The 13,740-nt window shown below is 38.5% G+C and overlaps 1 protein-coding gene across 2 annotated transcripts in view; it reads right to left on the bottom strand.

Annotated features, from left to right (window-relative positions):
* The window catches only part of NELL2 (neural EGFL like 2), a 366,586-nt gene that overhangs the window by 269,465 nt on the left and 83,381 nt on the right, over positions 1-13,740 (bottom strand). For both annotated transcript variants that reach the window (XM_024737158.1, XM_024737157.1), the window contains 6 exons: positions 8,087-8,263; positions 7,904-8,000; positions 5,452-5,524; positions 5,199-5,281; positions 3,840-3,968; positions 2,249-2,351 (listed from right to left, as the gene is read on the bottom strand). In XM_024737158.1, the coding sequence (XP_024592926.1) occupies positions 2,249-2,351; positions 3,840-3,968; positions 5,199-5,281; positions 5,452-5,524; positions 7,904-8,000; positions 8,087-8,263 (662 nt within the window). The remainder of the gene's footprint in view (positions 1-2,248; positions 2,352-3,839; positions 3,969-5,198; positions 5,282-5,451; positions 5,525-7,903; positions 8,001-8,086; positions 8,264-13,740) is intronic.

The raw sequence follows: 13,740 nt of genomic DNA, 5'->3' as shown, positions 1-13,740 counted from the left end.
CTTTGTGGAATAATGAAAATGTCCTGGAATTAGGTAGTGATGATGGTTGTACAACCTTACAAATATACTAAAATATACTGAATTGTATACTTTTTTAATGGGCAAATTACATAGCATATATATGTATATACTATATACATATATATATATAGTATATAAATTATACTCAATAAACAGTTATGTCATTTCTTTTCTGCATAAAAAAATTTGTGCATGAGACACATTCCCAAATAATCTCTAACAATGTTTACCGTATGAACTAAATACTTTTTTCTCGTAGGAAAAAAAAAATCTATGGGTGTTTACTGAAAATATCATGCTAGCCCTCGTAAAATGTTGAATTCATCAGAACCAGAGGTTCAAATACTTGAAATACAACCAACCATAGGACACAAATCCTTTTATTCCACGGCACTCATATCACTGAATATGACCAGAAAGACAAAGTCATTTAATTCCTTATTATTTTTTAACTGTATGAAATGGAAGACTCGAATGAATTATTTTGACACTTCTCCAGTGATGCTATGGTCCCCTCATTGATCACTTATTTGCAGCTTTCACTATTTTATGTATGAGATACAGTTGCTTTCCGATCATTAACACCAAAGTCTGCCAGAAGCACTTTGTATTAATGAATTTCAAAATATTTTACCATTTTATTAAGTCTAACTACATGCTTTCTGGGAAGATTTCAAGCACTGTCTGATTGAATAGGCAGCTTACTGCTGGTAACAGAGACAAATGATAAAAGCAGAACTGAAATTCACAACTTCTGACTAATCCATCTATCATGATGGTCCATTATTCCAATCAGCCTGTCTCTAATAAAATCAACATCACTTAATGTAAATGTGAATGTAAATATTCACAGGTAACAATGTAGAAGTATCAGTGGAAAGGATGAAAGAAATAAAAGCCAAAAGTAGGATTCCTGCTACTGTCGTGTAATGAATATAAAGTCCTATAGAGGGCCCTTCTTCCTCCTACCTCCAAGCATCTACAAAGAAAACTACAGAATATCGTCACAAGCTTGTCATTATTAATACAAGTTCAAGGAAGAACTCAGATTACCCCTCACCAAGGAAATTAGCTGGTGACATGTGTGAGAACGACTGCATTCAACCTTTCCTGGTTCAGCCAAATCTACTTGACTAGGCTAATACACTCTCATGAAATGGACTGGCTTCAAGGTAAAGTCTAACAAAAGTAAATATACATGAGCTCCTGAGGGAATTAAATCAATGGGCTACAAAGTGACCTCCTGATTTTTCTCTGATAACTTGTCACTCTCGCCAGAAGGAGCACCCTGCGCACTGCGTAGGCAAGGGTAAGGTATGGCAGTGGTAACGGAGACCAGGGAGCAGATAAACCCTAGAAAAAGCAGCTGTTACTTTTGTTTTCCTCTCCTTCCCCCTCCCTTGCCCTCCCCGCTTTCTGTCTTGCGTGCGTGCATGCGTGTGTATGCTTATACTGCACTTACACAGCCCTGTATAGTCTGCAAACTTTATAACAACCCAGTTCTCATATATGTTACTATTGCATGGTAAAAAAAAAAACTAGTAGCTAAATTTTAAATGCTACTTTTAACATGGACTTAAGGCAATCTTTTAAAGTGTAAGTAATAGAGATGCGATGATTTATGTTATTAAATAAATGATTTAGAACCCATTTGAGGATAGCTATCGATTCAAAGAGCATTTCCAGACATCAGAAGTGAACCGTATACAACAGCTGCTAAAAGGCAGATGGCTTCCTCCTTCAGTGGCATGAGCCTCTTTTACCAATTAAGATCATGGCCCTGCCCTGTCCACACTGGACAATCCTATAACAATGTGCACTTCTGTGGTTTGGACTAATAGAGTTTTGTATCTTCTGCTGTTGAAGGTCACTTGTATCTTGGATTTTCTTGTTTATCTTGACTGAGTGTGGACTATTCTCAACCTAGTTGAGAGGTATTTGTATCAAGCAGTGTTAATGACAGAAGTGCCTTCCACTAAGTTTCTTACATATCTTTGCCACTACTGTCACTATACAGAATAGATTCCTCCAAGAAAAAGTTTCTTGCTAAAATACAAGTATAGCACTTTTAAGTGGAAAAGAACTGCTCAACCAAAATAGAGAAGGTATTTCCATCATTTCTAAAAGCTATTTAGCTTACCCAGATTAAACCAATGATGGGTGAATATTTATTAATACAAAGCTTTATTTTTGCCAAAAAAGTATTCATCATAAAAGTTATGCTCACGTTTGCATTCCTTACAGCACTTGCCATCCACGTATGCAAGAGCCGACTTGAGCGGGCAGTCAGGATTTGGGCAAATCAGAGTTTCACACTGGATGGTTCCATTCTGAGAAGAAAACAGTATTTTAAAGAATTTCCAAGTTGCAGCTTGGCAGCTTTCAAGTATTGTTTAATATATTTCTTAAATTTCAAACTCTTCATGTAAAATGTCATAAATACCACTATTCTCTTTGGTTATTATACAGCAAAACCCATAATACAGTAAAACCCACAGTAATACAAATTGGGTCATAACACAGATGGTGATTGGCTTCACCTTCTGTCCAGCAACTGAGCTAGAGTTCTCACCTCCTGTTGTGAAGTGGATGAGGACAGGTGTGGAGGGAAGGGCACCTGCTGACAGGGAAAACAGCAGGCTGAGGGTCAGCCTGGGGCACTCGTGTCTCCCCAGATGACTCACAAAATGAGCATCAACAAACGAGGAGATTTTTGGAATAGCTGCTGCTGTGCTGGAGACCCAGTCTCAGGATGCAGAAATCTTCCCAAGGATATTTAAGCTTGGACAGGCCACCACCATGAATTGGTGCTGACAATCATCACAAGAGGTGCCAGACGGAAAAGGGGACCTCAAGGAATTTGATTCCCGAAGGTCACCCAGAGCTCCCAGGTAGGTTAGCTGCTTTTCTAGTCATTTTATTGACTTCACATACCACATCTTGTATTTTACTCAATTTGATTTTTGGCACCCATTTAACAAGTTGGGAAGGTTTTACTGTATTTGCAAAATCTATGACTTTAATAGGAATATATGTTCCTGAATAGAAATCATACAAAGCAGGCACATACATACACACATGTACAGTTATTTCACAGCTAACTCTGACCTTCTTACATCATGATCTCCCACTTTTGAATAAACTGGATGAACTTGGGAAAAAAATTTTTTAGACCTCTGACTTCTTTCCAGTCAACCAGTTTTAACAGGTAATTCATATGGAATTTAAAAGCTCAAAACTAAACTCCTTTTGAACTTGTCTTTGAAAATGAACTTACATGTTTGAAATAATAATGCATTAAATATTCTACTTAATTAGTGAGCAATTAGAGAACTCAAACTTATTTATACTCTATAATTTGTATTCTGCTGTATTAGTAAACTTTTAAATATTATTTAAACTCCATTATTTGTTTGTACAGCCCAATCTGGACACAGTATTTCCTGTTGCACTTAATTTAGTTTTATCAAAATGCATTAATAAAACATGAGGGGGAAATCCCTGGAAAAGTTAAGGATAACAGGATAGAATCCTTTGGGGATCCCTCTACTGACCCAATTTAAATTGTTAACTTCATGTGTGGACCAGTAAACTTAAAACTTTATAGCATTCTTAAACCGTAATCATCTTTATAGGCTAGAAAGGGTCTTTAATAAGGCAACACATAGTCCTTTAGATTTGACCGGGTTTGCTGCCACTTTAGTGTTGTGTTTTGAGGAAATGGGTCTCGAAATTTTCATGATGACGTTGTTTTAATAAATTTTTAAAGGGTGGGGACATCTGAGTTCCCTTAGTCTGAACTCCAGCGAAAGCCATACCAGGCATGTGCAGTTCTTACAGCCGTCTGTCCACGACTCGAGTTCTCGGTAGGTGGTTCCCTTCATGGTGCAAGTCCTTTCACAATAGCACTGGTCCAATCTATTCATTCGCTGTTCGGCTCGAGACAGCTGTGGCACAAAGGAAGGGGTTCATATCGTTCACCATTCCAGCAATGCAGAAAGGCAAAATACTCCAACAGGCATCTGACTGTTTCTCAGATGAATAGCTGTAATGATGGCTGTGCCCATCAACTATTTATTATAAATATACATAAGCCTTTATTTTTTTCATTTTATTCTTTTCCATTGTGATTTATTACAGGATATTGAATATAGTTCCCTGTGCTATATGGTAGGCCCTTACTGTTTATCCACTCTCTATATAATGGTTTGCATCTGCTAATCCCAAACTCCCAATCCATCCCTCGCTCACCCACCTCTCCCTTAGCAACCACAAGTCTGTTTTCTACGTGTGTGAGTCTTTTTCTGTTTCACAGGTAAGTTCATTTGTATCATATTTTAGATTCTACATATAAGTGATATCGTATGGTAACTGTCTTTCTCTTTCTGACTTACTTAATTAGTATGATAATCTCTAGGTCCGCCCATGTTGCTGCAAATGACTTAAGACTTTAATTTAAAAGAAAGGATTTTTTCCCCTCTTCTTTTTGTAGTAAACTTGCCCCCTGCCTTTGGGGGAAAAAAGCAGGAGTTATATGATGGAAAAGAAGGCTAAGTCAAAATAGCATCATCCACAATGCAGAGAAGCATTTTCCATTTTTAAAAATGTCTAATTTCATGACTATGTTTGCTCGAGTGCAAACATAAATTTTAGAATATATATTGGGTCAGAAACAAATCATTGATATACAACACAACTTCCAGGTCATAAGTAACTGCTATGCAACAAGACAACAGCCTGGTGAAACTATAGGTAAACTTGATACAGGCTTAAGATAGCCAATATTCCTACAACTGTAACATAGTGGTAGAAAGATTTCATGGGACCATTTCCTTGACATAATTCTAGTGCTCATATTTCTTACAATGTCCTCTTGCCTCCTTCCTTGCAAAGAAAAACTAAATAATAAAAACTAAATTAAACAATAAATCCTATTGTCGTAATAAGCAGTGTAGTAATCTGCCTCATTCTTGATTTACTGAATCATTTGTTATACAGATGGCTAGGGTTTGAATATTTATAAGCCCCTTTCTTGAGCAGGGATTTCGGTTCAGTCCTGGTACACAGTAGGGTATAAGAAAAGTCTCAAAGGTGAACAACTGTGGTTATAAAAGGAATTGTAAGGAACCTCAAGGATTTTTGAGCTCCCCCAGACTCTATTTCTAAGGAGCTTTTACCTTGGCTGATGTTTTGGCTAAAATGTCCTGCAGCTCCATGATTTTCTGCACGAGTCCATGAAAGTCATTGCAAGTTGGACAGGCTAGAATTACAAACACCACGTTGGTCAAGTTATATTTATAAGGAGTTCAATCTGGTTAAGTCTATGCTGACAACTAATATATAAAAACTCTAATTTCAAACTGACATTTTGGACAAAACTAAGCAAGAAGCATACTTTTCATTACACAGTGCGAGAACTAATGGACTTACTGCGATTAAGATCTGGGCATTGAGCAATAAATCCTTGGGGCATGACAAGTAATTGCACGTCTTGCATTATACCCTGTGTGAGAAAAATTTTGAAAAAGACGTATTACTTTCATCTACCCAAATTATGTTCAACAGTCAAGTTCATGAAGGGAAACATTACAGGATAGACTCACCAAAATCCCTGAATAAAATCTTTTTGAATACATTGCTTTGACTTCAAACCAAAGGGAAAGAAAAACATCAGGCAGGCAAAAGAGATGATTACCCCCGTACTTTCTTATTGATAATATTTTTAAAGTCTTAAGAGTAAATGTCAAGATATAATTAAGAGGCAACAGTTTGTGTCTGGGGAAGTTATTTTTAGTTAGCCACTGAAGAAAGGCTTGAAAATGACCTTTAAAAATCAACCTGAAGATCACTTTGGGTTTCAACAACAGTGAAACTGATACCCGTTTTAAGTTAACTGCTATCATCAAAAAGAAAACAAGAGAAAAGCTAAGTCATAAGAGCAATGCTTATTCTAGCATTTCTTGTTTCTCGGTTGGATATTTTAAAGTGAATTTCTCAATTTAAAAAGGACAAGAGATTTATTAAACAGCTACAGCAATACTTAGTGATGAGTCCTTAGGAGTACAGAAAGTTTAGCCTAAAATTTTTTAAAATGCCAACTGGAAATGACCCATTTTACACAGAAGGTCACATCACATGTTTACATGTGAAATTTACATGCATCCTTTGTCATTAAGATATAATTAGCTTCCAGCTTACAAGGCTCTTAAAGCAATGGCCAAATGGTAGCTCACAAACTCGACCTCATCAGACACCCTCCAGCGTCCCTTTCATTCACCACCCCTCTCTTCCTTCAACATCTTTATATATTTTCTTTAAGTAATATTTCACTTTATCCCTTTTGAAAAATGGAAATAGAACATTTAATAACAGAGGTGACATACCAACATATTATTAAGACAATTTTGAATGTACCTACGAAGATTTACCAGTCAAATCCTGGACTATGTATCTTCTACATATTTAATCTGATTAATAGCATGGTACAAAAACAGTGTCAGTGTAAATGATAAATATTTAAGTATACTATGTGGCAATTGCTGGATCTGCTGTTTGCTTGGGGTTTGGATCAGGGAAGCAACTTGTATACAACAAAATCCTATCACTTGGTAGCAGCAACATGAAAGCAAAGCTACCATGTAGAGTTCTATAGTTTGTGTACTGCCCAAATCTAGTGAGCACCATTTACAGTCTACAGTAAAAATTATGGCCCCTAGAGTAGTACACATAACTGACATGTGAGGTTTCTGACGCCACGTCTGAGCTCCATGGGGAAGAGTGCCATGATTAAATAGAAGAGAGACTCGGCACCTATAGCAAAAACTTGCTATCCCTCATGTGGGAAAAGAGCACTGATTTTTCAGGACTCACAAGCATGGGATCAATTCCCCATGACTGGCTTTGGATAAGTTGTTTAAACTCTCTGAACAAGTTTATGCATATGTAAAAGAGATTTTTAAAAAATTTAAAAGGCCCTGCACCAAGGCTAGCAAGACTAGGATTCGATGAAATAACACATTCAAAGCACCTGGTTTCCAGGTAGCAGTTTAAGTAAGTTTTAAAAATACCTTTCTGGGAATACAAACCTTTCTCAGAACACAATTTTAAAGTTACTGGTACCTACTCTAGCTAGAAATCCGTGAGTTAGACACATCACCTATCATTGTTTCATTTAACAATCATTTGCCGATCCCCTTCTGTATGACAGGCAGTGTCAGAGTCATTGGAGGGGAAATGATTACACTATGGGCTTGTAATCAAGCAATTTTCTGAACTTTATTTCCTCAACCTTAAAATACTGAAAGTTAAACGGTATGTCTTTTAGATCCTGTGATGCAATTCCATGGAGTGTGTCTCTAAATAGACAATAAGAAAAAGATATAAATTATAACTGCTTTCTAGCTTTGATAGATTTGTGCATATATATGTATTCCTTTCTCACTTTCAGAAATACGAAGAGACCATGAATAATGAAAAGTTTTAATCCTCTATTATTAACACCCCAATAAAAGTCTCATCAAAGATTATATTTCAAAGGTAGAGAGTTTATTTGTATATTAACATTTTAGATTTTTATTATTTTGAATGCCTGATTTCAAGAAGATGTTAACTCTGCCCTGATTGAGCCTTGTGATCATCTCTGTTATGTTTAAAGTTCAAACTCATTCAGGAAAAAGAGAGAAAATAGTGCTGACCAGCTAAATTAAACACCAGTGTAAAAAAAAAAAAAAAAAAAACTAAAACAGAAATAGACACAAATAGAAAAAAACTATACACATCAAATTATTTTGCTTTATACCATAAAAAGCAAGACGTACTTTTCCAAATTCATTAAAAAGCATTTATATTTACACTTTATGCTCAGACCTTAGTCAGAAGATACCTTAAAATATCCGTGTGCATTATTTCTCTGTCCCAGCCAAAATGATGTGCCCACAGGCAAGTCTGTTGAAGGCTTTTCCACAACTCTTTCATATATTCTGCAAAGAAGCATCAGGTAAGTAATGTGCATTAACCGTCATTTCTTAGAATCTTCCGTTACCTGAACTGAGAACATTTCACTTACTTATTGCAGTCGACGTGTAAAATCAAGTGGGAGGCACTGATGGCTAAGGAGAGCTTGTGCCACTTATCATCAGCCAAAATGTAAGGAAACACTTCTGTGTGAGGATGGTGGCTGCCGGAGGAGTGGTAGTGTAGTCTGACTTCATTCCGATGGCCGCTGCTTTCCAGTTCCAGGTACCTGAACAGAGAAGAATAATCACACGAGGCCCATTGAAAATAAAGCTCAAAAATGATGTACATGACCTCTGTCTCCAGAAAGATAGAATAGACATAATTTTCCTATTCCTCCCAATAAGTACAACTAAACAGGATATTATAAAACAAACAATAAGAAGAGTCTGAAAGATGGAGAAAATTTTTTAAAAATGCAAGGGCACGCAGGGCCCAAGTAACAACAGAATGGTGAGTGAAGAGGGTTTTCTTTTTGCCTCATATATGCCAGTCTTGGAGGTGGAGATACCAGCAACCTGGAAATACCAGTGGATGCAGACAAAACAATTCCCCTCAAAAACCTGCTCACTCTAGCTAAAGTACCAAAAGAGGAGAAGCCCAGAAAGACAAAAACTTTTAGAGAACAACCAGTCTATTCCAGCCAAGCATCACAGGAAAAACTGTGATTCCATCCCCAAACATGTCAGCAAAGGCTAAGTGGGGAGCCTAGATTTCCACTCTCTTGAGGCAGAAATCAGGTACCCAACACCTCTGCCAGGGTGGTGCCAACAAAGGCCAAGCAGAGAGCCAAGAATTGTAACCCTGTCAGCCAGTAATGAGACGAACCATGGCATCAGTGGAGACCATGTTCCATCCCTAGTAACAAAGCACACTGCCTTCTCAGAGGAGGCCTAGTGGAGAGGCAGAACTTTCACCATCACCCTGCAGTAATGACACCATCCCTACCAGAGTGTTTGGTAGAGACCATGTGGGCAGTTGGAACTTCCACCCCCTCACCCAGAAATAATAAAAGTTCTCACTTAATTGTCAACTGAAGGCCTAGTAGGGCACCTGGATTTCTAGTTCCACCTGGAAATAACAAGATGACACCCCCTCATCCTCTGCCAGTGCATTGTCACAGACAGTCACATAAAATATGGAGTTTAATGAGATCCAAGTCTCAGAACATCATACAAATATATCCATGTTTCAATCCAAGTCTCAAAACATTATACAAAAATATCCAGGTTTCAACCCCAAATCAAACAGCATACCAAGAATCAGAAAGATCTCAAATATAATGAAAAAAGACAAGCAATAGATATCAACATCACAAGATGACAGAGATGTAAAAATTACCTGACACAGATTTTAAAGAGGCATTGATTAAAATGAGCAATTACAAACATATTTGAACAAACTTGAAACAAATGAAAAAAAGTTAGAGGCTGAGATTGGTTCAAGATGGCGGAGGACAAGGATGTGCTCTCCCTCTTGTGAGAGCACTGGAATCACAACTAACTGGTAAACAATCATCGACAGGAAGACACTGAAACTCACCAAAAAAGATGCCCCACATCCAAAGACAAAGGAGAAGCCACAAAGAGATGGTAGGAGGGGTGCAAGCACAATAAAATCAAATCCCATAACGGCTAGACGGGTGACTCACAAGCTGGAGAACACATACCACAGAAGTCCACCCACTGGAGTGAAGGTTCTGAGACCCACGTCAGGCCTCCCAACCTGGGGGGTCCAGCAACGGGAGGAGGAATTCCGAGAGGATCAGACTTTGAAGGATAGCAGGATTTGATTTCAGGACTTCGAGAGGACTGGTGAAAACACAGACTCCACTCTTGGAGGGCACACACAAAGTAGTGTGCCCATCAGGACCCAGGGTAAGGAGCAGTGACCCCATAGGAGACTGAACCAGACCTACCTGCTAGTGTTGGAGGGTCTACTGTAGAGGCGGGGGGTGGCTGTGACTCACCACGAGGACAAGGACACTGGCAGCAGAAGTTCTGGGAAGTACGCCTTGGCGTGAGCCCTCCCAGAGTCTGCTATTACCACCACCAAAGAGCCCGGGGAGGCTCCAGTGTTGGGTTGCCTCAGGCCAAACAACCAACAGGGAGGGAACTCAGCCCCACCCATCAGCAGACATGCAGATTAAAGTTTTACTGAACTCTGCCACCAGAGCAACACCCAGCTCTACCTACCACCAGTACCTCCCATTAGGAAACTTGCACCAGCTTCTTAGATAGCCTCATCCGCCAGGGGGCAGACAGCAGTCGGGGAGGCTCCAGTGTTGGGTTGCCTCAGGCCAAACAACCAACAGGGAGGGAACTCTGCCCCACCCATCATCAGACAAGAAGATTAATGTTTTACTGAGCTCTGCCCACCAGAACAACAGTCAGCTCTACCCACCACCAGTCCCTCCCATTAGGAAACTTGCACCAGCTTCTTAGATAGCCTCATCCACCAGGGGGCAGACAGCAGAAACAAGAAGAACTACAATCCTGCAGCCTGTAGAATAAAAACCACATTCACAGAATGATAGACAAGATGAAAAGGCAGAGGGCTAGGTACCAGATGAAGGAACAAGATAAAACCCCAAAACAACAACTAAATGAAGTAGAGATAGGCAACCTTCCAGAAAAAGAATTCAGAATAATGATAGTGAAGATGATCCAGGGCCTCAGAAAAAGAATGGAGGCAAAGGTTGAGAAGATGCAAGAAATGTTTAACAGGGCTTCCCTGGTGGCGCAGTGGTTAACAGTCCGCCTGCCGATGCAGGGGAAACGGGTTCGTGCCCCGGTCTGGGAAGATCCCACATAACGCGGAGCAGCTGGGCCCGTGAGCCATGGCCGCTGAGCCTGCGCGTCCGGAGCGTTTAACAAAGACCTAGAAGAATTAAAGAACAAACAAACAGAGATGAACAATACAGTAACTGAAATGAAAAACACAGTAGAAGGAATCAATAGCAAAATAACTGAGGCAGAAGAACGGATAAGTGACCTGGAAGACAGAATGGTGGAATTCACTGCTGCAGAACAGAATAAAGAAAAAAGACTGAAAAGAAACGAAGACAGCCTAAGAGACCCCTGGGAAACCATTAAATGCAACAACATTCGCATTACAGGGGTCCAGAGGGAGAATAGAGAGAGAAAGGACCAGAGAAAATATTTGAAGTGATTATAGTCAAAAACTTCCCTAACATGAGAAAGGAAATAGTTACCCAAGTCCAGGAAACACAGAGAGCCCCAGGCAGGATAAACCCAAGGAGAAACACGGTGAGACACACAGTAATCAAACTGACAAAAATTAAAGAAAAATAAAAATTATTGATAGCAACAAGGGAAAACGACAAATATCATACAAGAGAATGCCCATAAGGTTAATAGCGGATTTCTCAACAGAAGCTCTACAAGCCACAAGGGAGTGGCACGATATATTTAAAGTGATGAAAGGGAAAAACGTACAACCAATATTACTCTACCCAACAAGTATCTCTTTCAGAGTTGATGGAGAAATCAAAATCTTTACACACAAGCAAAAGCAAAGAGAATTCAGCACCAACAAACCAGCTCTACAACAAATTCTAAAGGAACTTCTCTAACTGGGAAACACAAGAGAAGAAAAGGACCTACAAAAACAAACCCATAACAATTAAGAAAATGGTAATAGGAGCATACATATCGATAATTACCTTAATGACAGATCATCCAAAATGAAAATAAATAAGGAAACAGAAGCTTTAAATGACACAATAAACCAGAAAGGTTTAATTGATATTTATAGGACATTCCATCCAAAAACAGAAGATTACACTTTCTTCTCAAGTGCGCATGGAAAATTCTCCAGGATAGATCACATCTTGGGTCACAAATCAAGACTTAGTAAATTTAAGAATATTGAAATCATATCAAGCATCTTTTCTGACCACAATGCTATTAGATTAGAAATCAGTTACAGGGAAAAAAATGTAAAAAAACACAGACACATGGAGGTTATTTTATACGTTACTTAATAACCAAGAGATCACTGAAGAAATCAAAGAGGAAATGAAAAAATAACTTGAGACAAATGACAATGAACTAAACAAACTTGATAAACCATTAGCCAGACTCATCAAGAAAAAGAGGGAGAGGCCTCAAATCAAGAATATTGGAAATGAAAAAGGAGAAGTTACAACAGACACTGCAGAAATACAAAGCATCCTGAGAGACTACTACAAGCAACTCTATGCCAATAAAATGGACAACCTGGAAGAAATGGACAAATTCTTAGAAAGGTATAACCTTCCAAGACTGAACCGGAAAGAAATAGAAAATATGAACAGACCAATCACAAGTAATGAAATTGAAACTGTGATTAAAAATCTTCCAATACAGGACTAGATGTCTTCACAGGTGAATTCTATCAAACATTTAGAGAAGAGCTAACACCCATCCTTCTCAAACTCTTCCAAAAAAGTGCAGAGGAAGGAATATTCCCAAACTCATTCTATGAGGCCACCATCACCCTGATACCAAAACCAGACAAAGATACTACAAAAAAAGAAAATTACAGACCAATATCACTTACGAATGTAGATGCAAAAATCCTCAACAAAATACCAGCAAACAGAATCCAACAAAACATTAAAAGGATCATACACCATGATCAACTGGGATTTATCCCAGGGACACAGGATTCTTCAGTATATGAAAATCAATCAATGTGATACACCATATTAACAAATTGAAGAATAAAAACCATATGATCATCTCAATAGATGCAGAAAAAGCTCTTGACAAAATTCAATGCCCATTTATGATAAAAACTCTCCAGAATGTGGGCATAGAGGGAACCTACCTGAATATACTAAAGGCCGTATATGACAAACCCACAGCAAACATCATTCTCAATGGTGAAAAACTGAAAGCATTTCCTCTAAGATCAGGAACAAGACAGGACGTCTACTCTCGCCACTATTATTCAACATAGTTTTGGAAGTCCTAGCCATGGCAATCAGAGACGAAAAAGAAATAAATGGAATACAAATTGAAAAAGAAGAAGTAAAACTGTCACTGTTTGCAGATGACATGATACTATACATAGAGAATCCTAAAGATGCCACGAGAAAAGTACTAGAGCTAAGCAATGAATTTGGTAAAGATGCAGGATACAAAATTAATGCACAGTCATCTCTTGCTTTCCAACACACTAACAACAAAAGATCAGAAAGAGAAATTGAGGAAACACTCCCAATTACCATTACAACAGAATAAAATACGTAGGAATAAACCTACCTAGGGAGACAAAAGACCTGTATGAAGAAAACTATAAGACCCTGATGAAAGAAATCAAGGATGACACAAACAGATGGAGAGATATAGCATGTTCTTGGTTTGGAAGAATCAATATTGTGAAGATGACTATACTACCCAAAGCAATCTACAGATTCAATGCAATCCCTATCAAATTACCAATGGCATTTTTTACAGAACTAGAACAAAAAATCTAAAAATTTGTATGGAAACACAAAGGACCCTGAACATCCAAAGCAGTCTTGAGGGAAAAATAGGGAATCAGACCCCCTGACTTCAGACTATACTACAAAGCTACAGTAGCCAAGACAATATGATACTGGCACAAAAACAGAAATATAGGGCTTTGCTGGTGGCACAGTGGTTGAGAGTCCGCCTGCCGATGCAGGGGACAAGGGATCGTGCCCCGGTTTGGGAA

Source organism: Neophocaena asiaeorientalis, unplaced genomic scaffold (assembly GCF_003031525.2).
Source record: "Neophocaena asiaeorientalis asiaeorientalis breed wild unplaced genomic scaffold, Neophocaena_asiaeorientalis_V1.1 scaffold134, whole genome shotgun sequence".
Lineage (NCBI taxonomy): Eukaryota > Metazoa > Chordata > Mammalia > Artiodactyla > Phocoenidae > Neophocaena > Neophocaena asiaeorientalis.
Note: the sequence above shows the minus strand (reverse complement) of the source record. Positions and strands in the feature narration are given on the sequence as shown.